Source organism: Trachinotus anak, unplaced genomic scaffold, assembly GCF_046630095.1.
Source record: "Trachinotus anak isolate AG129_WGS33_773 ecotype Australia unplaced genomic scaffold, CSIRO_AGI_Tana_v1 ptg000007l, whole genome shotgun sequence".
NCBI lineage: Eukaryota > Metazoa > Chordata > Actinopteri > Carangiformes > Carangidae > Trachinotus > Trachinotus anak.
In genome coordinates, this window is record NW_027273858.1 from 8,560,171 (window position 1) to 8,581,390 (window position 21,220).

At 42.5% G+C, this 21,220-nt stretch overlaps 1 protein-coding gene across 1 annotated transcript in view; it reads right to left on the reverse strand.

Annotated features, from left to right (window-relative positions):
- The window catches only part of LOC139622730 (protein bicaudal C homolog 1-like), a 52,048-nt gene that overhangs the window by 12,817 nt on the left and 18,011 nt on the right, over nucleotides 1–21,220 (reverse strand). The window contains exons 3-8 of the mRNA XM_071480270.1: nucleotides 14,600–14,669; nucleotides 10,484–10,563; nucleotides 9,332–9,490; nucleotides 7,742–7,795; nucleotides 3,723–3,905; nucleotides 1,074–1,325 (exon numbers count right to left, since the gene is read on the reverse strand). Of these exons, the coding sequence (XP_071336371.1) occupies nucleotides 1,074–1,325; nucleotides 3,723–3,905; nucleotides 7,742–7,795; nucleotides 9,332–9,490; nucleotides 10,484–10,563; nucleotides 14,600–14,669 (798 nt within the window). The remainder of the gene's footprint in view (nucleotides 1–1,073; nucleotides 1,326–3,722; nucleotides 3,906–7,741; nucleotides 7,796–9,331; nucleotides 9,491–10,483; nucleotides 10,564–14,599; nucleotides 14,670–21,220) is intronic.

Here is a 21,220-nt window from a genome sequence, read left to right on the forward strand (position 1 = left end):
TGGCTTCTACTTTCACAGCGACTCCCCTACTCCTCTTTCTCAACCTCCTCTCCCATCCCCTGTTTTCTGTGCCTCCCCTCTCCCCTCTGCCTCCTCTCTCATGAATCAATTGTTTTTTTTTTCTCCCACTCAGACTGACAGTGAGAGGATCCTTCTTGTGTGTCCTGTTTCCAGACCAAGAGAAAGTCATGTTTAGTCACTGCAACAACTTTGGCATTTGGTAAATGTCTTTGGGGCCAAACAGGAGACCGCAGACAAAGAGAAGGCAGCTCTGGCAGAATTACTGCCCCACATTATGGATCTCCAAACAGAAAGCCAAAGCTGTTTATGGCTGAGAAGTCTTATATGCACCAGCTCAGCAGAAGCTTCACGCCAACAGTAATTAAACAGCCATCCCTTTTGCACATTTTTGAAACAGACTTCTGATTATATTCATAAGTAATTCAGCTAAGTGTAGCCTCAGTGGTCACGGGCAACAAGACAAGAATGACCACATAATATTTTTACGCAGGAGATATTTAAATGTGAGGCGCTTTCTCCTGGTCCAAAACACTAATGCTAACGTGCTGATCTCTGAATTACTGACAGGGCTGAGATTCCAGTCCAATCTACTGTACATGCAAGCCAAACCTTTAACACCAGTAATGATAATCTGTATACAGGCAGGATATTAAGAGCTCAAGCCAAGCTGATGCAAATCCGTGTGTCCAGCTCACATGCAGGTATGTGGCAGCGATAAATCACGCAGGCTAACCTTGAGGTGGCTACAGATTGTTGTTTTAACTGACATGGACATTTCAGCAGTTTGAGCCGAGCCAAGCAAATCTCTCCCAAGGATATTCAAAACCCTGAAGGCAATCATGGTTTCTCCTTGAACCTCATCTCAAAACACATACCATGATGATGCTAATGTAACAGTGACATCCATTACGGCTACCCCACAGCATGTGGAATCTGTATATGTAAGAAATATATTGCCATTGCCACTCTACAAAAACAAAGCTTAGCAGCCTAAAGTAATTCTTCTCAATCAGCAGACATCAACAAACAAAAGACAAACACAAAGTACACACCATGAGGTACTGCCGTGCCAGGCAGACCGATTCAATGGTGCCCTGAATGTAGACTGTGGATTTCTTCTGGGGGCTGTTGGGGTCAGGGAAGTGGATCTGGGCACCTGTCCTCTGGGTGATGTGCTTGATGTTGCTGCCATTGCGGCCCTTCATGAAGAGGTGGTGCTGGGGTGCGATGTCCAGGTGGGTGGTGACTGAGATGGTGCTTGCCAGGCTACCAGCCAGGTGCTCCAACAACAGAGCTGTGCCCCTCTGTGGAAACAAGGATGACAAGTGACAAATCATTGAAATAACTGACAAACTATATGAATATACAAGTCCCTCTCCACTAAAAAGGTGTTCTTCTTATTGTTACATCACTATTATATTATTCATGGGTTGTATGGTGCAGAAATTATTAAGCCCTTTGAGGCAAATCTGAATATCATTCCAAGCAGAATATTCTTTTATGTATTAAAAGGTGTCTGAATGTGATCAGTGAAAAAAAGTTGATGAGTTTGTCAAACCTCATGTCAGAAATTTTCATTTTATAAGAAATTAATATTTGCTTTAATGATATTCCATGAAAACTATTATGTCAGAGCCAACCAGCGTTACATCTGTTGATTATTTTTATTATCAATTAATCTGTCAAATATTTTCAAAATATGGTACAAAATGCCTTTCACAATTCCACTTAGCCTAATGTGAGGTCAAATTGCTTGTTTTGCTCAACCCACAGCCCAAAACCCAAAGATGTTCAATTTACTACGATATAAAGCAAAGAAAAGCAGCAAATCCTCACATTTATGAAGCCATAAATGTTTGGCACTATTGCTCTAATCATTTATCAAAATGTCTATCAGGTGCCTTTACTGTCAATCATTGTAACGATGAATAAACATCTCTCCTCAGTAGTAATGCCAACTTTCATTCTGTATGAGCAATTTATTGTATGAGTGTAATACAATAAAAAGTTGCCATCTTATGCTGGATGCTAATGGTGATTTCTTACAAGAAGATCAAACAGTACAAATGAAATCACAATCGAGATGTGACAAAGAGTTAATCCATTTGAAAAAACAAAGCTATAATGATGCTTAATTCAGAGTAATGTCCAGACCACATTACAAACTAATTGGTTAATGAGGAGAGAAGCTGAGCCATGTTGCCCGTTTTCCAAAGTAAACACCAGTATTTTCTGTATAACCAAAGGAAACTATTATTTTCATTAGTGTGTTTTCCACTGCATCTGCTGGCCAGTTGAACACTCTCATTCCTCACTGTCTCTGCAGAGCCTCTGCAAGCCATCACTTGGCCTCGTGAAGTAAGGCATTTCCAGTGTGCAATGGGAATCTACACGCTGTGGCCAGCATAACACAACAATCCACAGCGGTTGTGGCAATACACGAAGGCGTTCCAAGGGTCTCACACCACAACATAACATAGCACACATATTGCTCTAATCCTCTAGACTTCATCTGGCAGACCTCCCAATATTGACTGACCCCCCCTGACCTACCACACGCTCAGGGGTTGCGCTGCAGCATACATACATATGCGCACATTTGCTGTAGAAAGAGCACAGGAAATTGCACAAATGCACACTGGTATGCAAATCAAAATAGAAGGAGACAAGTACTGGAAAAAAATTAGGTGGTGGGTATGATTTCTTGGCAGAGATAATGGGAAGACTGTTTTGCAGGGTTTAACTAAACACAGCTCAGATGCCAGTTCCGGATGTGCATACACATGTACAGTATATTTATGAACATACGCAGCTGCAGCAAGGAAACACAGTAAGAAACTCCAACACTAATTTGAAATAGAAATGTAACTCAGGAGAGATGTTTGGACTTGCGGGTACAGTAGTGGTCTTAGTTAAAAGAGCAGCGTCTCCTCTGCAGTGGAGAGCTGAACCAGCGGCTGTCCAGTTCGACCTACCAAACATCTCTCAGCACTCTCTTGGCCCTGTGGCGCTGAGAGCAATGACTTTTCTCATACGAGAAAAGTGAGGAACACAGAGTGTTGGTGGGCCCTGACGTGGTGTAGCTGTGGAAACCTTTTCTTGGTCTGTGGCTCACCATGTAAACGGGTGGAGAGGAGTGAGGGCGCGAACGCAAATATTGTTACACTCTAAAATGACCGACAAAGAGTGCACAGGTTATTTGTTTCCACCATCTTTAACACTGGCTGTAGAAATTACTGGCTGTAATTTCAGTCCAGCTTAAAAGGGAAAATCCAAAACAGCCACTAAAGTATCAGTGTGGACTGATGACATGTGACCGAGCTGGTCAATTAGTACTGAAGCTGTGGACTTAAAGAATTTACATCTAGCACTAAAACAATTATTAATTATCAATACACAGAAAAATATTGCACACAGAACACAAATGTAGCACATCCTGATTGTTTGACAGGTGTCAACTGTAACGCATTTTGGGTTAGAACACTACATTGATTCAGTCTATGGTTGCCTCTTGAAGGCATCAGGTGGAAAGTTTTAGTTTTTTTTTTTTATTCTACATAAACCTGGACAGAATTTAGAATTTTGTGTTTACCTTTAATTTCCAGGCACCAACCAAGTAACAGAGAGAGCACTGATCATCCCAGTCACACAACTATCCACCACCAACAACTTTCCCTTCAAAGTTACAAAGGCCTCCTCACCTTGACTGCGTTGGCGTTGTTCTGTGAGCCGCGAACCACGCCAGTGGCCCTGTAGAGACGCGTCGGGGGCTTGAAGGAGACTGTGAGGTTGTAGGTCTGCGAGATGTGCTGCACGGTGGGGGAGCTGGGGTCAGACTGCATGATGGCGGGAAGCTCAAAAGACAGAACGAGAGGGAGCAGCTCCTGCAACATGGAGGGAAAGAGGGGGGGCAGCAGGATGAACATGGTGTCACTGAATGCGTCACTACGCTGGAATACTACAGTTATTTGAAATTTGAACGCTTGTCATGAGAAATAAAACATGTGCCAACATTTTTTCTTAACAAAATCATAGCAGACACAGTACAGTCTTGTATCATGCTGGGCAGTCTTTCTGACTGATTAAGACCATTTGGACACAGAGTAAAAACACACAAGTGAAAGAATGACTTCTTTACATACTGTAGATGTATGTGAATTGATGCACAGACATAACAAACCTTCCTTCAGCAAAAGGTGGCAAGTAAATCTGTCAGCTCAAATAAATCCAGAGAAGTTAATCAAAATAATGTCAGCAGTTCGAGAAATAAGAGCAACCCTTTGTTACATGAAGTATGTGTCAGTGTATACTGCCTTGGTATCACAGGGGAGATTGATTTAAACATTATGGCTACACGGTCTTTCAGACTACGGTTTAAAAATTCTGCAAACATCAGTGGTCTATGGCCTGTTCACTCTCATACATTAATTTCAAGTCACTGAATCAAACCACAAGGAGCAGCAACAGACATCAGCTCTCGTCGTTCGTATCACAGCAGTCATTCAAAGAAAATAGATGTGGACAGGAAGGCCCTGCTTCATGCATACACATACTTATGCATGCATGAGAGAGAAATCACACAGGCACACACCCATACACAGACAGACTGAAGGGAATGCACATGTACACACTCACAAAGAAGAGGACTAATACACTCCCTCCCTCACACTCTCACACACACACACACACACACACACACACACACAGTGTTATCCAAACACTGTTCTCTCGGGCAGAGCGCCACTATGGTTTTGGCTGCCAGTGAAGGGCAAGCAGCATGAATTGCTCTGACCAAAGAAATGCATCCCTGATCAGTCCCATATGCGCTTGGCCTTACATTTATATCACGTTTCAGCACTCGCTCTCAGAGGGCTCGAGAAATTTAGGTCAGCACTGAGGGAAATGCAAGAGAGGACAAGCAGAACAGCAGGAGTCAGGCGCTGACTGAAGAATAGACTGATTTTTATGGTGGAGCTGACCTCAGCTTTTTTTTTTTTTTTTTTTTTTTCTTTCCAGAAGCCTACCTGGCAGATATGAGTTTCACGTGTATTTAGCCTGAAAGCGCTGTTAAAAGGCCTCAGTTCTCCCGACTTAAGGGTGAGAGATGAAGAAAAATGAAAATATCTTCAAGGTGAAGCAACAGGCCAGACCTTTCGTCACCTGCCTGTCAGCTCCGCCTCTGAAAGCTCCCAGAAATCCCCCGAGAATCCATCACCTCAACAACCGACTTGTTCCAGACTTAAACAGATCTCCGCCCAAGAAGGCCTCAGTAATGCAGAGACCTTACAAGCCCACCGCAGTGTATCTGAATGTTTAAGGGACATTATGTCCACTGCTAATGCAGCTCAGGGAAAAGGCACAACCCAACCACTTCTGATTTCAAGAGAGATGGGGAGGATCTGGTCTAAAGGCCCCCCAGGACCTAACACACAGAATACTGTGTAATGTTATGCATCGACATCGTCAATAGTAGAGGGTTACGAAACCCTGCATTTTACAGTGTGGTGCCTTAATATCGACACAATACCACCTTCAAAAATTCTCCCGTCAGTCCTCTTTTTAGAACAGCTATAAAAGAAGGACTTTGATATTTTGGGAATAAACTTTTTCCTCAATTTCTTGCCAGGAAATATTAGACTGAGAATGAGAATGACAATGACAATGAGAATATCGATACCACTCTCATAATGTGCCTGTCCATTTAATATACGGGTGGAACCAGGTGTTTAGCTTAGTTTAGACTGAAAACAAAGAAAAGAAAAAGCTTGCCTGTAGAAATTGCTGTTACAATCTATAAAACTGCAACCTGTTGTTATTCACACTCATTTTTTAAATTCATGCTCAATTCGTGATGGCAGACATTTTTGTAATCAGATTTGGTGTTCATTAGTGAAGCAGTATCTTTTTCTTTTTTTAGCTAATAAGGAGATTTCTAACATTTACAAATAAATCCTGCAATCACTCTGACTCTGCACAAACAGGTCTGTATTTGTTCACCAATTTCTGATACTTTCACATGCTGCAGTCATACTTCTTCAGATACTTTATTTGCACAGACAGACATTGTTAGAAATGAGCATATTTCCATATGCATGTAATGATAAAGTGGATCAAGTACAACAGCGAAAGGAAAAGAAAATCTCACCTCTGTGCTCCTTTCTCTTGTTGCATTTGAGGAAACTGCCACCAGGTGAAGTGAAGTGATACTGCTCATTCATGATTTAAGTTATGCATGGAGGGGCTGTCTAGTTGTAAGTATTGAGTGTTTTATGGATCACCATACAAGGTATAAGGGAATTGTGGAATGAAGTGAGTATCAAGGTCTGGTTCCATCAAAGGAAGCCAAGTTGACAGAGGGAAACCTGTCTTTAGATCCACCCCGCTCATCCGCTGACTGTGTATTCTTTGGAGGCCAGAGCAATCTCTGTGGTTCTCTCCAGCTTATATTATAAACCCCTTTGTACAACACGGGTACAGTTAGGATTGACTCTTCTTTTTTTTTTTCCATCCATAGCACAAAAAAAAAAAAAAAAAAAAAAAAAAAAAAAAAAAGGCAGATGAATTGGGCTGCGGCTTGCTGCTTATGAAAACAACCATTAAGCACGGAGAGGTATGCATACATGCCAACATTTGCCAATACACACTGCACAAATATCTAGTTTGACCTTCTCTTTTTTCTCCCTTTTCTCCCTCTCTCTCTCTCTCTCTTCATCACACACACTTCACTCACTCAGTCATTCTCAAACGCACACACAGCCTTGTTGGTTTTGGTCAGTCCATAGTGGAGGAGCGTGTTCACGGTAGACAACTGCTGCGGTGTTGAAATACAGCGAAAGTTCAGAGATGTTACAGTTCACACGAGCACAGAGGTCTTCCGCCCACAGAGCCGGGGCTGGAGGCCGAGCTTCCAGTCAGAATGAAACTCAAGATGGAGATGAGGCTTGGACATGGGCTGCAGATTTGGCCTGGGTAAAGGGCTGAGGTTCATGCTTGTATTTTACAATTGTTCTAGGGAAGTGGTCTGGGAATAAGTTAGGAATGGTGCTTGCGGCTTAGACGAGGAGCTGAAAACTGTGCCTGGAGTGCACAGTTACCTACTGTAATACTGGCGCTCTTCCATTTGTAGGATTAGGTGGGGAACTTGGCTGCCTTAAGGCTGGTGTTTTGTTTACTGAGGAAGCAATTGTTTCGAGTAATGTGCCAATCCCTCCTCCTCTTCTGCTTGTATTATTTTGACTTGATATAAACGATCAGTGTTTTCCCACCTTGTTGCTCAAAGTGGCTTGACATTGGAGAACCCTGTGATTTTGCATGTCAAAGTTCAGTCTGGTCGGACTCCCCTCATCCCACATAAAAATTACAGGGAAATTAAATCCAGTCTGACTGCATCATAATCCGTTAAAACTGATCCACACGATCAACAGGGTCGTCGCGTGTCCAAACTGAGGCAGAGGCAGCCATATATCTTGCAAAAATATGACTGTTAGGAAAAACAATGAGCATCATGCTGCGGGACTGGTGTCAAAAGTTTTTATGGATGTTTTGAAACTTTTTCTTCTGTAAAACTGTCAGAAATTCAAGCCGACCACTATTGCTTCGCTGCACGAAGGTCAGAACTACAAAACTTACAAGTCTGCAGGGAGTGACTGCTTGATACTCAAAAATCTGGACTTTGGATGGAGTATCCCTTTAAGACAAATGTGGCTGAGGTCCAACTTACCCTTATTTTTACTCGAGCTGCCTCCACCCCTCCTGGCTGCCCTGCGATGGACACCTGTTCACAATAAAAAGTAACATATGTAAATCAGTTAGCCAGTTCCTAACCCAATCCAAAATAAATAATGGCTCAGATCTTTGCATATAGTTGCAATTAATTTCAGCATTGGGAGCATAATCTAGAATAAACATATTGAAAACAGGAAATGCTGTAAGGCCTCATCTAAACTGAAGCCTGATCCCTTTTAGTGACATATTTTGTCTTCAAGTTTAGTATTCTCAAACCGCATCATTACTATTACAATGAATCTAACACTGTAATTAGCAAAATGTCCTTCATAATTGAAGTGATTTACTTTTTTAACAAAACCACCAAGATGAAAGGCATGAAATAAAAATGGTGATGAATAGCTTCATCAGATTTCTCCTCTCATTCTTTTCCCCTCTTTCACAGGCAAATGCTCTCCACAGTCGAACAAACCAGTGTTACTGCTCCAGATTCAATTTTGTGGAGCTGATATTGAAAAAGAAATGACCAAACACACACGAAGCAGATCGGCCTGGTTTATCTCAGGCCATCATTATTTCCATATGAACAAAACACACACACATACACAGAACAGGGTGGTGCTGTAACTGGCAATGATATCTTTCAAAATGAAAATCATTGTTAAGGAATCATCAGCCATGCGCGAGTGTGCTTAAACCACATCCTGAATCCACCAGCTCCAGTGAGACTGAAAGGTAAGTAGCCACTTCAATGATTTTCACAGCCGTCTATATTTGCTTATCAACACTACTGCACTAGTCAATGTGCTCTGCTGCAGCGAGAAAGCTTTCAAAACCAGAAAGAGGCCGACTGCTTAAGGGCTTTTGGGCCTAAAAGGAGTCTCTTGCTACTTATCAGCCTTTACTTGCATCATCAGAGTAAGACTGGGAGGGGGGGGGGGTGTGAGATGCAGAGTACTGACTAAGTTTAATGTTGGGCACAGGCGTTCCACACTATGCAAAAGCCCCAGAGATAAGGGTGAAATCAGTAAAGTATACCTTGTAAAAAAAAAAAAAAAAAAAGTGAACTTGTCAGTACTTTTGTGCACAGGTGCATTGTAGAGCAACTGGCAAAGAAAAGTATCTTCCGTGCCTGGCAGCGTACTCCTCATCCTGAACTCCTCATGCTACACTTTAATGGTAATTACAGCAGGATCCTACTGCTCTTCTACTGAGTCCAGCCAAAACACACCGGCTTCCTCTGGGTTGGCCAAACAAAACAGCCAACTAGACCAACTCTCTGCAACCTGTCCAGTCAGAGACACCGTGACAGTTAGTAAATGGACTGGAGGGGTGCGTGCACGGATCAAAAACACTTTTCAGAACCTAGAATGTGGAGGGATGACGAAAATAAACACCGAAGACAGCAGAATGCAATACACACACACTCAAAACATAATCGTGGTGCGATGTTACGGTTCATTAGATTAAAGCAAAATATTTCATGAGGCAAACTCTTTGATCAGCAAGTGCTAAACATCCTGCTCCTCCCATCTATTGCTCATACCTCGGTGTGACTACACAGTATGTTTATAGCCCCACAAACCTGGTTGCTTTTCTCTGTCTGGTTGTTCCTGTTAGAGTCAGGGAAATGGATGTGGCACCCCGTCTCCTCCATCACCCTCTTGATGTTGTTGCCACCTTTGCCGATAACGTGGGAGTGCTCTGTGTGGGAGACGTCCATCTTCAGAGTCACCCTGTTACTCTAATGAGCAGGAAAGACAGGGCTGGGGTGAAGTGAAGATCAATAACGCTTGCAATACTTCTGTGAGTGTGTGGTTCTTGGAACACGGTGCATGTTATTATACACGAAAGACACTACAAACAAATATGGAAAAAAAAAAAAAAGACAGAATATCTGATGAAATATTAACTCTGCAGTGCATTGGTAGTGTATCCACAGAACACCACAGACAGAGACAGCTTATACAACTCACTATATAACTGCTGTCTTGGATCAAATGAAATGCTATGGCTATGTAACGTTTTAAAGTACAAACATACCAAGACAAACTGCACTCTCTGCTTTGCACCCTGCTCCTCTGATTATAAATGTTGCTTTGCTGAAAGTCCAGAGCAGCATCTGTCCTCTTTACTCCATCTAAACAGTCACAAGACCCAGAACCTACAATTTCCCCTCTTTTAAACACTTTCACATGCTGCAGTCATTTAGAAAAGAAGCAAATGAGCACCAAAATATGCAGGATATAAAAAAAAAAAAAGAAAGAATCAAATTATCAAATAGCTCTGGTGTGTGTGCGCCAGACTGAAATGGCCTATTCGTGACAAAACCATATGAAATGCTACACACTAAGCCAATCCTGTGCTGCTCCTTTGTGCGTGGCTGTTCAAAAAAGTGCACGGTTGATTGGCTGCCCCCAGGGGGTGCTACAGAGCAGTCGCCCAGGTAGCTGATTTCTTGTGTTGCCATGGCAACGAAGCCTGCATGCTCACACTGCAATCCACAGCACGCTCGGGATGTGAGTATCTGGCTAGATTAGGGCCAAGTTGCAACACACTGCTGCGTGCAATCTGTCACTCGGACAGCGGGAGAGAGGCGAGGTGAAATACATTCAGTCCAACTGAACACAGAGGGTGAGAAACAGAGACACATGAGGGTAAGAAAGAGGAGACAGGGAGAGAATTACACATATAAACATCAAGTCTATCTTCACTGCGATAAAGATGCCTACTGTACCTTTGTGTCGAGGACAGACATAATTCTGTCTTTGGCTTCCCTCACGTTCTCCCTCTTCCCGCAAACCTTGATGTGTGGATCTGCAGGGAATGACAGGGAAAAGAGGGAAAAAGGGAAACATTAAAAGTGGGTACACAGAGTATGTGTCTAAGATGTCTGCACGTTCAGTATGTGTGAGTGCTGAGTGCTGATAAAATTCAGATATAATGCCAAAAAGTAGGGAAACAAGTTAAACCCATTTAACCAAACATGACACAGCAATCTGCATATGTCAACACATCACGGCGCGTCAGAGAGAAGCTCTGCAGCAGTAATTGCTGCTTTGATATCTGCTGAGACTCATTTAAGTCGGCAACTAACCACATGGCACAGGGGAGGGGTGGGGTGGAGTGGGGTGGGGGCGGGGGGAGTGGGTGCAGCTCTGTGGAATTGCATCCAGGCAATCCATCAATCAGCAGAGCCCACACAAACACTACGAGCTGAGGATAATTGTGCTGCTTCAGTTTAGCCTCGACAGAAGACAGAGACAGTCATGTGATGCTAATCACGTCATTTTCCTGGACCTCATTCTGTCATTCAGTGCCTGCAAAAACATACACTAATTTTTCAGCTTCTTTTTCAGACTTTGTTGCACAGGGGTCAGCGTGCTTGTGTGCACTCTCCGTCAGCTGACGCACACAGAACCAATGTTGTCTCTTTAAATTCAAGAAACGATGATAACAACCCGCAATAGACACTGCAACATCCTAATTTTCTGTGCAAATACACTACAGTGCACACACAGAAGATGGTGCAAGTAAGGTCCTAATAGCTTGAGCAAACTGTGCCTCCACAGACCCCCTCAGCCTCTAAATACCTCAGTTAAAATAACCAAACACTGCATACCTAAACCATTCAAAGCTAATGCTTGTGTCTGTAGCCTACATCTGGCTCTGCCACATGCCAGGGCCCTTGAGAACCCAAATGTGAAATGTGCACACACATGCATTAAACACCCATGGTCCATCGCTCCTGTGTTAACTGTACTGAGCTGCAGGAAGTCCAGTAAGCCCCATTCCAGGAATATCCCACCCCCCACCCCCTTCACACATACACACACACACAAGCAGATCTCAGATTTACAGTATAGCCGTCAGACAGGACCCACTAAATCGGATTCATTGTCACTGGGACCTCAGAGAACGCCGCGGTTGCACGGTGTGAAGAAAGTTTAACCATGCGGATATGAGAACAGCAGAAAAAAGATGGTCAGAACACTTTTTGTGGTGAAACGGGGAAGTTCAAAATTCATAGAATATTTCTGATGATCTTAAACTGTCCACATCAACTCACAAAAGCCAAACAAGCTTTCCATGCAGCCGAGAAACAGAAGCAGAACACATGATCTCAGTCCTCTTTAGAGAGCAGCAGAACATGGGTCGGCTGGAATGAAAAAGTCTGTCGCTCTTAAGTATCAAAATGAGCTTCAGCCCCCTGTTTAACGGGCACTGGGAACTATGAGAACCATGAATGCCAGCAACCAAGCACTGATTTTGTTAAGACTGTGAGGAGGGTCAGGCAACTTCAACACACACTCCGAGACATGCTACATCGCATGAAGGAGTAGCAACAGCTCTCAGATGTTTGGAGGGGTGGGAACTAAACAAAGGCCAAGCTGCAGTCTGAGACAGGAAAACAAAACAAAGGGAAAAAAAGAGCAGAGAGAGCGGTCAGAGACCCATCGCAGCCCCAGCACCGGTTCCAGGAAATTTTCCCATCATACAGCTGCTGCGGAGAACAATAGAAATCTCTCAGCGTCCTCCTGTGGCACCCTCTGTGACCATTGGAGGGAGTATGGTTCTTCCAGTGTCTAACCTGCACAGCACATCTGGCAAACATTAGCCAGCCTAAACGAGTGTTGCAGTCGTGATGTAAAACACCCCCACATTTTTTTTTTTTTTTTTTTTTTTGAAGTGGACTGTGCTGTATGCTCTTTTTTGATGATTGATTGTGGAAGAAAAAATGAACACCTTAAGCCTTAACTTGGCACACTCTACAACTATAAAAACAAACACAAACAAGAGAAGACTTGCAGCTGCAAAAAGTGTTTTCAGTTGCACAGATTTTTTACACGGTTTCACTTGACAGAGAAGAAACCTTTTGACCCCGAGCTTTGTGCTGGCAAAGCTGAAGCATTTTTCCAGCTAGGGACTACATTCGAAAAAATACCACACAAATGAAGGGAATTAAGTCCTTTTGGCTCGGTGGTTCTCATTCAAAACATCTGCGGAAACGCTGAAACAGACAATTGGCAAGCAGGAGCAGCATTAAAGATATTTACCACATAAAAACAAAGAAAACATCGAACTTTTTGAATAAAAAAAAAAACAACAACACCACAGTGTTGACCACTCTGTCGCACAGTTCTGAAAGTTGCAACGCAGACCTGTCTCGCGCAGGAGCGATGTGGTTCCTCACTGTATTCAATCACTGACAGCGCACTGATGATGGCTTGCCCCGGAGGTTAACTACATGCCTTATCACACTTATGCAGGTGAAATATATGAAAAAGAGGAGCTGGCATTTTGATGGAGCGTGGCCCTGTGCAGACAGAGGTTGCGAACATGCAAGTCCCTTCTCATCTGCTGCTAGTGTAACTGATTCCAGACTGCACACGAAAGACTTCACTAACACAAAGTTCCAGGAAAAGAAAGCAAACTAGCATCCTCGAAGTTTAGTTTAGGACAATTGAAAATGATCAATCACTCTGCACCAAACAAAACAGCTGCGTTATCAGCTATTTTAAGACGATGACGACGGTGCGAGTGAGTTTTGTCACATCCTGTGTTACATGATGAGCGAAGAATGGAATGTGGACCATCTCAAGTAATTTTCCTGATGGCTTCTGCGAGGTTTTAACCTCCAGGTGATACATCTCCAGGCGTCTGAGGCAGAATCAAAGCCTGTTGACTCCGTAAGAAGTAGAATATTCTCTATTTAGCCATTTGCCTTTCCTCTTCCTCTCACTCCCTCCGATGAGCTCAGGTTGTTGAAACACATGGTCAGTTCCACGTGTCTCATGAGATAAATACGTGATTATCCAACATTCTTCCTCTCGGTTTACGCAACACAGAGGGAAAATCTGACAGGCTCCAAATCATGGGTCAGAATTTGAAATATTCTCACTTTGCACTCAGAACATCATTCCCAGGTGGGGTTGGAGGCAGATTTTTGTGAATGAGCTAATGCTTGGGGTGAATGGATGACTGTGTGTGAATGGATTGCCAGGACGTACAGTTCAGTATCCAGAGGGGGACATGTTAAAGATTCTGATGTAATCCTGTCAACTATTTTCTAGAGTGAGTGAGGAAGTTGCATAATGACATTGGATTCCACATCTGGCTCGAGGACACACACTCACAATTCTCCTGAGAACAACAAAATGGGCACAACTGCACCTTCCCCTCAAACTCTGCCTCACCCCCTGCCTCCCGGAAGAGCTTTAAATAACCGTGATAATGTTTTATTGGTAAAAGCGCTGGAACAACTTCACCAATAAATGTGTGAGATTCAGTACAAGCAACTCACTCTGCACCCCCCACAGAGAAAATCACAATTCCTCAGTGCAGATGAAGTTACTGGCTTCTCAGGAAAGGGCAAGCATGCATGCTTTCATCTTCTTCTCAATTAACTTTTTAATGAAAACTTGTGCAACCTTGAAATACTTTCTTCTTGTTGGTCAGAGAGTACTGACTTTCCTCAGGGCATATTTCTCTCTAAAACAACAGACTCATAATCATTAACCTATGTGGTTACTTAAGATTCACACATTCAGTTTAGTTGTTAGTCTTGTTGTTGTACATTTTGCAAATTACTTGCGACCTTTAGTGAAAGGCTCTGGAGTAATATGTTTAAGGAAAGTCAGAAAACTAATGTGCTAAAGGCAGAGCTTGTGGACTTTGATGCATTTGATGGACAGAAAGGTTGGTCTTCATTTAAAAGCAGATTCATACAGTCTATATTCACCCAACATTAAAGTTGCACAAGGCAAAAGTACTGGAGGCAGGACAGGGATCCAATATAAGACTGATGTGAAAATGGCATGTGAAAGAAAAAAGGGAGAAAAAAAGTAGTTACCTTTTTTGGACTTGGCTCCAATTTTCAGTTTGGATGGCCAGGCTATCTGTGTTTGGGTCTCATCCATGATCTGGAACAGAGTGAAGGAAAACTGACATTAGCTAATCACATATATCAGTATTGGCAGACACTGTGTGTTTGCAGGAAAAACCCACAATACAATCTATCATATCGGCTTGCAGTGCGAGAATAACAGATTGTCAGCCTGTATACAGCGTATGCTGATCATAATTATTATCATGATTACACTTTAATACCAGTACTGGTGACAAAAAACCTAATAAACATTGGGCTTTAGTCAGTATCATATAGGACCTTAATGGGGCTTTGGCTCCACTTAATTATCCTGTGCTCACAAACATTAATTTTGTTGACTTTAGAAAACATATAGAACAAAGTATTTGCAGCCAGGAGTTACGAAGAAAAGCCTTACATGATGACAAACGGGACAGAACGCTAAATGGGACCAAATTAAAGAGAAGAAAATAAAATCTGCTATTCTTCTCTATATGTTATGGAACCAGGAAAAGTCAGAGGAGCAGTTTAAACATGTCTGGTGATATAAGGTTATATGTTTCCAGACATTGCTTTGTTTCAACGCAACACTACCTAAAAAAAAAAAAAAAAAAAAAAAGAGAGAAGCATCAAGTACATTTGGCTTTGGTACACGTGAAAAATGCCAACAACACTCTATGTCGAGAGCCCTTTGACAAGTCTAGTCATCGTAACCAGGAGCATATGTATTGATGTGAAAAAAAGCAAAGTGCTGGCAGCACAGACTGAGTCAGGCGCTGGTCAAGATGTTGTCAGCAGTCCAATCAGGGGAAATCTTTTACCCAATCTCCTGCTCCTCTTTTTAACCACAGGGAAGCTCACCTTGCTTGGATTTCTGGCTACAAATCCACAAACAAACCCATTGAAAAGTGCTCACTAAATGTTAGTGGAAGAAAAAGACAAGTGGAAAAACTGTCAAACCTTCCAAAAATAATGAGAAGCTGACATGCTCTCTCCTAATAGCTCTGTCCTCGATGTGCACTATCCTTGTTTTCACAAAGGTCCTGTGGTCTTCAGTTTGTTTTAGTACTTTCCAGGGGTTTGTGTTTTCAGGGTGGAGAAGATATGAATTTCTCAAAGTTTTCAAAGCCACGTGATCAAGCACCCGAGGACTGCTTCAACCCATTACATGAGCAAAAAGCCGGCACTTAATATTCCTTGGTGGTCCAGTGCATTAAGCAATGAGCCACATTTTCTAACTCAAATGGGAGAGAGGGTCTATTAAGATGAAGATTAGATATTAGGTGTATTAACACTGCTACAGCCTTTCACAGCCTCCATCACATTTTCTTTTTCTTTTACAAACATTTTCAGGTTTTATCCGCTATTCCTCCGTGCCAAAAATAAGAACAACAGCATGTACTCCTAAGGGAACTGATGCACAAATCAAAAAGGGAAGTGCTTAAATTCCTCCATATGTTCCTCTGGAAGCTGCATGGTCTGCTTGGCATCCTTTACAACAGACTCTGACAGTGTATCCACTGCTAGTCTCACACACCTGTACAGCAGAGAGACAGCTTTTCTCTTTACTCTGCAGCTATATACTCACAGTCCATGATGGTTGACTGGAAGCCCTTTCAAGCCTCACTGATTTTCTACTACATCCTATAATACCATTAAAAAAAAATTGACAGCCTGGACGAGCGATAGCGTGAGCTACCTGGACCACTAGAAACCAAACAAATAGAACACAGTCGGAAGTGTAACTTTTTACAAAAGCACCTTTTCATTTATCTAAACCAGCTGTGAGGGTTTTTTTTTTTTTCGGGCTTCCATGTTGTTAATGCAGAGCAGAAAATTAAGAGCTCTTCCTTCAAAGGCGAGTTTGTCCATTCTTTAGTAAAACAGGATCCTGCATTCCTCGTAAAACAGATCGGTGCAAGCCAATGAAACCATTGCAAAACACATTTGTACAACTGAAGTGGGGTTTTTTGTTTGTTTTGTCGCATTCTTGCTTCCCTCTCTTAAGCTCCTGGCCCAAGTTTCATATCCCTGGTCATTGTCATCTAATGGCAGAGAAACATCCCGCTGGTCATTCTTATGATGTCTCCTGCTTGTGGCTCTGTGTTTACTTCCAGTTTCTACTGAGTGAATCATAAAACTAAAACTAAAAGAAAGTCTAATTACCCTGATCACTGCGCCATGAAAGTAAAGAAGAATTCCTTTCAGATGACCTTCCTTGGCTGTTTTTGTAAGGAATTCTTCCGTGCTATCATTAACGTGACTAAGCTGAAAGCAGTTCTAGCTTTAGCATCAAGCATGCTAATGATCGCCCATTAATGTCCGCTGACTTCAGACCTTCCCGACCCTCCTCTCTGCAATGTTATCACAAGTGCTGAAATAATATTATCCGTTTATTCCCTCTAAACTGTTTTACACGCAATGGAACTTAACCCTGTGAGTTGAGTGTTACTGGACTTAGCAGCCTGAGGCACAAGCGAGGGTGATCTACAACATGACACCATCCTACCGTTGTCTGAATATGTGAGAAGACAATAGGACAATAAATCACAAAAAAAAAACAAAAAAAAAAAAACATCCGTGTAGCTGAATGCAAACCTTTTCTTCATCAACTGAAGTCACATGCTTGCACCAGCAGCTGGATGTAGCACAAACAACATTAAAGGACATTCTGTTCTCAGTGATAAGGAGAGATTCTCTTACTTTTCTCCCCACTTTCACATTGTTTGTCTTTTTTTCCTTTTAAAAAAAAATAAATAAATAAATCAGTCTCTTGGGACTATGGCTGATGTGTCTGGATTTTGTTATGGAGGCATTTGATTTAAAACCACACATTAAAGAAATATAACAACTGCTACAACCTCTCAGAGGCTCTTAAAATTACAGTGGCAATGTGGGAGCCAATGTGTGATGAGTCACTGAGAGATCCAAATAAAAAAGCCATTTAAAAAGTGCTAATTTACAATGAAAATGGCATTTTAGTACTTTTTCAGCAGCTATGTAAAAATGCTCTGTATAAACCCAGCAAAAAAGTTTTAAAAAAAACAACAAAAGTAACATCATATCAGAAGTAACTCCAATTATACTTTCCTAAAATGATCAGACTGTATGGCCTATGCCTCATCAACTTTTTCTCTGAGGGGCCTTGTTCAGAGAGACCTGTTTCCTGTCCAGTGTTGCTGTTCTTGGCAGCGTCCTGCAGATGGGACTGATTTCTAACAGACCACACACCATTTTAAAGGGTGGATGGCGTTTATTTTCATGAAGGAGCTAGCAAATACCTCTCAAATGGGTCAAGATATTTGCGCAAATTAAGTTACCTACTCATGTACGGCTCCACCCTTACTTCTCCGCCACCCCACCCTTTCTGAAATGAATAAATACATAAATGATTATGGGTCTGATCAGTTTCATGGCACGACCCTGACATGATGATTGGTTCTTGGAGGTTTGCAGCTGGTGAATGCAGACGTGTGCGGAGCTGGAGGTGAAATCAAACACGATATTATTAAAGCAATGTCCTGAGAGACAGCCCATGTGTTCAACACACGTGAGTCTGTGTGTACATCTGCATATGTGTATGTCTAGCACAGCAGCAATCAACATGGCGGAGGCATGTTTCCTGGCCTGCACTGCAATGGTGCAGCTGTTTATGCAGCTGGAATGTGTGTGTGTGTGTGTGTGTGTGTGTCTGTATGTGTGTGTTTGGTGTGTAGGAGGGGAGTAGGGGGGGGTATAAAGACTTTGTAAGTGGAGCTGAGACTGACTGAGGGAACAGCAGAGCTCGACACTGACAGCATTGACTGAACCATCCCCTTGAGACTCACCAGTCATAACTGAGTTCATGTTAACAGTCCGAGTGCTAACTTGAAGCTACAGCCCCATTAAACCTCGGGGTTAATACCAACATACACACGGTTATGAAAGAGCAACACAAATTACAAGGAAGGAACTTCTGCAGAAACTTTCTACTGCTGAAATGCATCTTAACATGCAGGCAGACTTTGAGCAACAGTCCTTCATTAGAGGAAGTGCGATGAACTAATTTCAGCTGCTTGATAAAGCACAAACATTTGTTTATGTGTTTTTTGCTTTGATGGCGCTCACACTGACCTAGTTCTGTCAACATCTCACTTTTGTGCCAACCAAATATGTCATCCTGACAGTCCAAGTTTCCTATTTGCCCTGTGTCAGCGTGGCGAAATACAAGAAGCGCCAATGCTATAAACCAAATGAAATGAATTACGCCTGGCCTGAGATCTGAGTGCACTGGCACTTACATATCACGCCTGGCATTATTTACAGAACCACAACTGCTGGGAGAGAGAGATGGAAGGGGGATCAGGGCTGAACTGGCTGGGGGTTCAAAGGCATCTCTCAACTCAAATTCACTCCAAGCTTTTCTGTGGTGCATAGTTATCGCCTCAACCAGCAGAGCTTCCCAGCTCTTCCCTGTCCCACAGCCCAGCTTGTGTACAGCTCTTCCAAACAGCTTATTGGTCTGTGCCATGATTTGACCCTGCAAGAGTTCACAGTCCAAAACTTTCTCAGCAAAACAATGTTGAACTATCCACTCACGCAGGGTGTTGTGCTAAACAATCAAGCACGTCATTTGTATAGAAATCCCCTTGTTATACCAGACTGATAACAATGACACACCAGTGGTTTAATAGAGTGAAAAGATGAAACAACATTAAAACAGCAGGAGGGAGCGGGGAAATGAGGGAAGAGCAGGAGGAAAAACATGAGGCAGAGATAGGAGACCAAAACAAAGACTGAAAAAAAGAGGAGCATGTAGCTGCTGAGACTCCCCCATGTGAGCAAAGGGACCTGCACATTTTCTAATTTCCCAGCTGTGGCACCCTCCTGTGGTCCCACTTTGCCTGCTATCCTTTTTACTGACTACATGAAGAGGGTGGACAGTTTTCTCTCTATTACAAAACGTTTCTCTGGACTCAAAGGAAGTCCAGCAGACACTGAGTAAGAGGGTTTGATCAACCACAGCGACCGGGGAGAAAGTGCGGGGGCGGACCATTTTATGTTGCTCTCGTCAGCGACCTAACTCTAAATCTCACTGCTGAGGCAACTTCAAAATCTCATTCCCAAAGCCCAGCATGTAAAAGTGTGTGCGTCAGAAATGACCGTACGCCTTCTTACACGAGGGACAGAGTTGCTATGCGTGTACTTTATTAGTCTCGCTGAGTGTGTGTGGCACATGGGTGTGTTTGACGGGCAGGAAGTGGTCCAACTAAGAGTTTCCATTTTCATCAACTTCAAGGTATTTCACACACCTCATCCATTTTCTTTCAACAATACCGTTCCACAGTCGCACTCTGTTTATTTTCCTGACTTTAATTGGGCATGTATGGTGATCACGCTATCACAGGGAAACTATACAGAGTTATCCAAATGGAAATTCTACAATAAAAACATGACTATAACACTCCTCCTTCACTGCCCCTCGACTGCCTGCCAACCCAAACAGCTGTACACTAATTTCTAATTGACAATTTAACCTCTGGTAACCACAGTTTCTTTGAACGAGCTGTGACAATATTTAAGCCACAGACTTTACGAACCGTGACTGGCAAAGTCGATACACCAGCAGCCGGGTTTTGTCAGAATAGCTTTGTGGTGTGAGGTAGACACCTACACTGGATATCTTAAACATTACAGTTACATCCAAACCAAGAGAGGCGGAGAAAGAGCTACAGTATATCTAGAGTTCTTGTTAAAATTCCAAAGCGGGGAATCTTAAGGCGCCTGGTTTGCATTACTTGGTTTTTGAAAACGACTTGAGGGACAGTTAAATTGCCTCCGTCTTTGACATTTAACTCAGCTTCCTAACCTCCAAAACCAAATATGGAAAATAGACAAAAGGGTAATGCTTAAACAAACCGCTGTCCATCATTTATTTCATTACTACCCATTAGCATACTATACAGGAAGCTTTACATAATCAGGAAACTAAGTTTTAAGCACAAACAAATCCACTTGAGATATTGATAGAGAACTGTGTAATTAACAAAATACCATCACAGTAACTGCAGTCGGAACTTGATGAAGACTAATAGTTAACATTGACTGTAGAAAATGTGATTGGTTTCCATTTTCAGATCCATGTGATCAGTCTTGTCTTGATTCTTTACAGTATGTGACTTCATTTATCATGCTAATACTGAAACTAGACACCACACACACTTTTTAATGCCTTTAGTTAGGGTTTAAATTAAACAAATGGAGCGTATCAGGGTCATTTCTTTGCCAGTTCACAAGACATATACACTCTCAAATAAAGTTAATGGCTGTTTTTCCTGATAATGAGGCCAACTGTGGTCAAATTTTGTTACACAAATACAATGAACTTAGGGTTGGGCAATGAGGCAAATCATAATCATTTTTTTTAGATAAAGAAAAAGAAAAAGTGAAAAAGAGTTTTAGGCACTCCAGATGTTTCGATTCTTATCAATCACTCAGCACGAGGGAGGTCAAAATTCATTCTGCAGCATGACAACGACCCAAAGCATACAGCCAGAGTCATACAGAACTATCTTCAAGGAGTCGGGAAACAGATGGTGTGGACTCCCACACAGAGACCTGATCTCA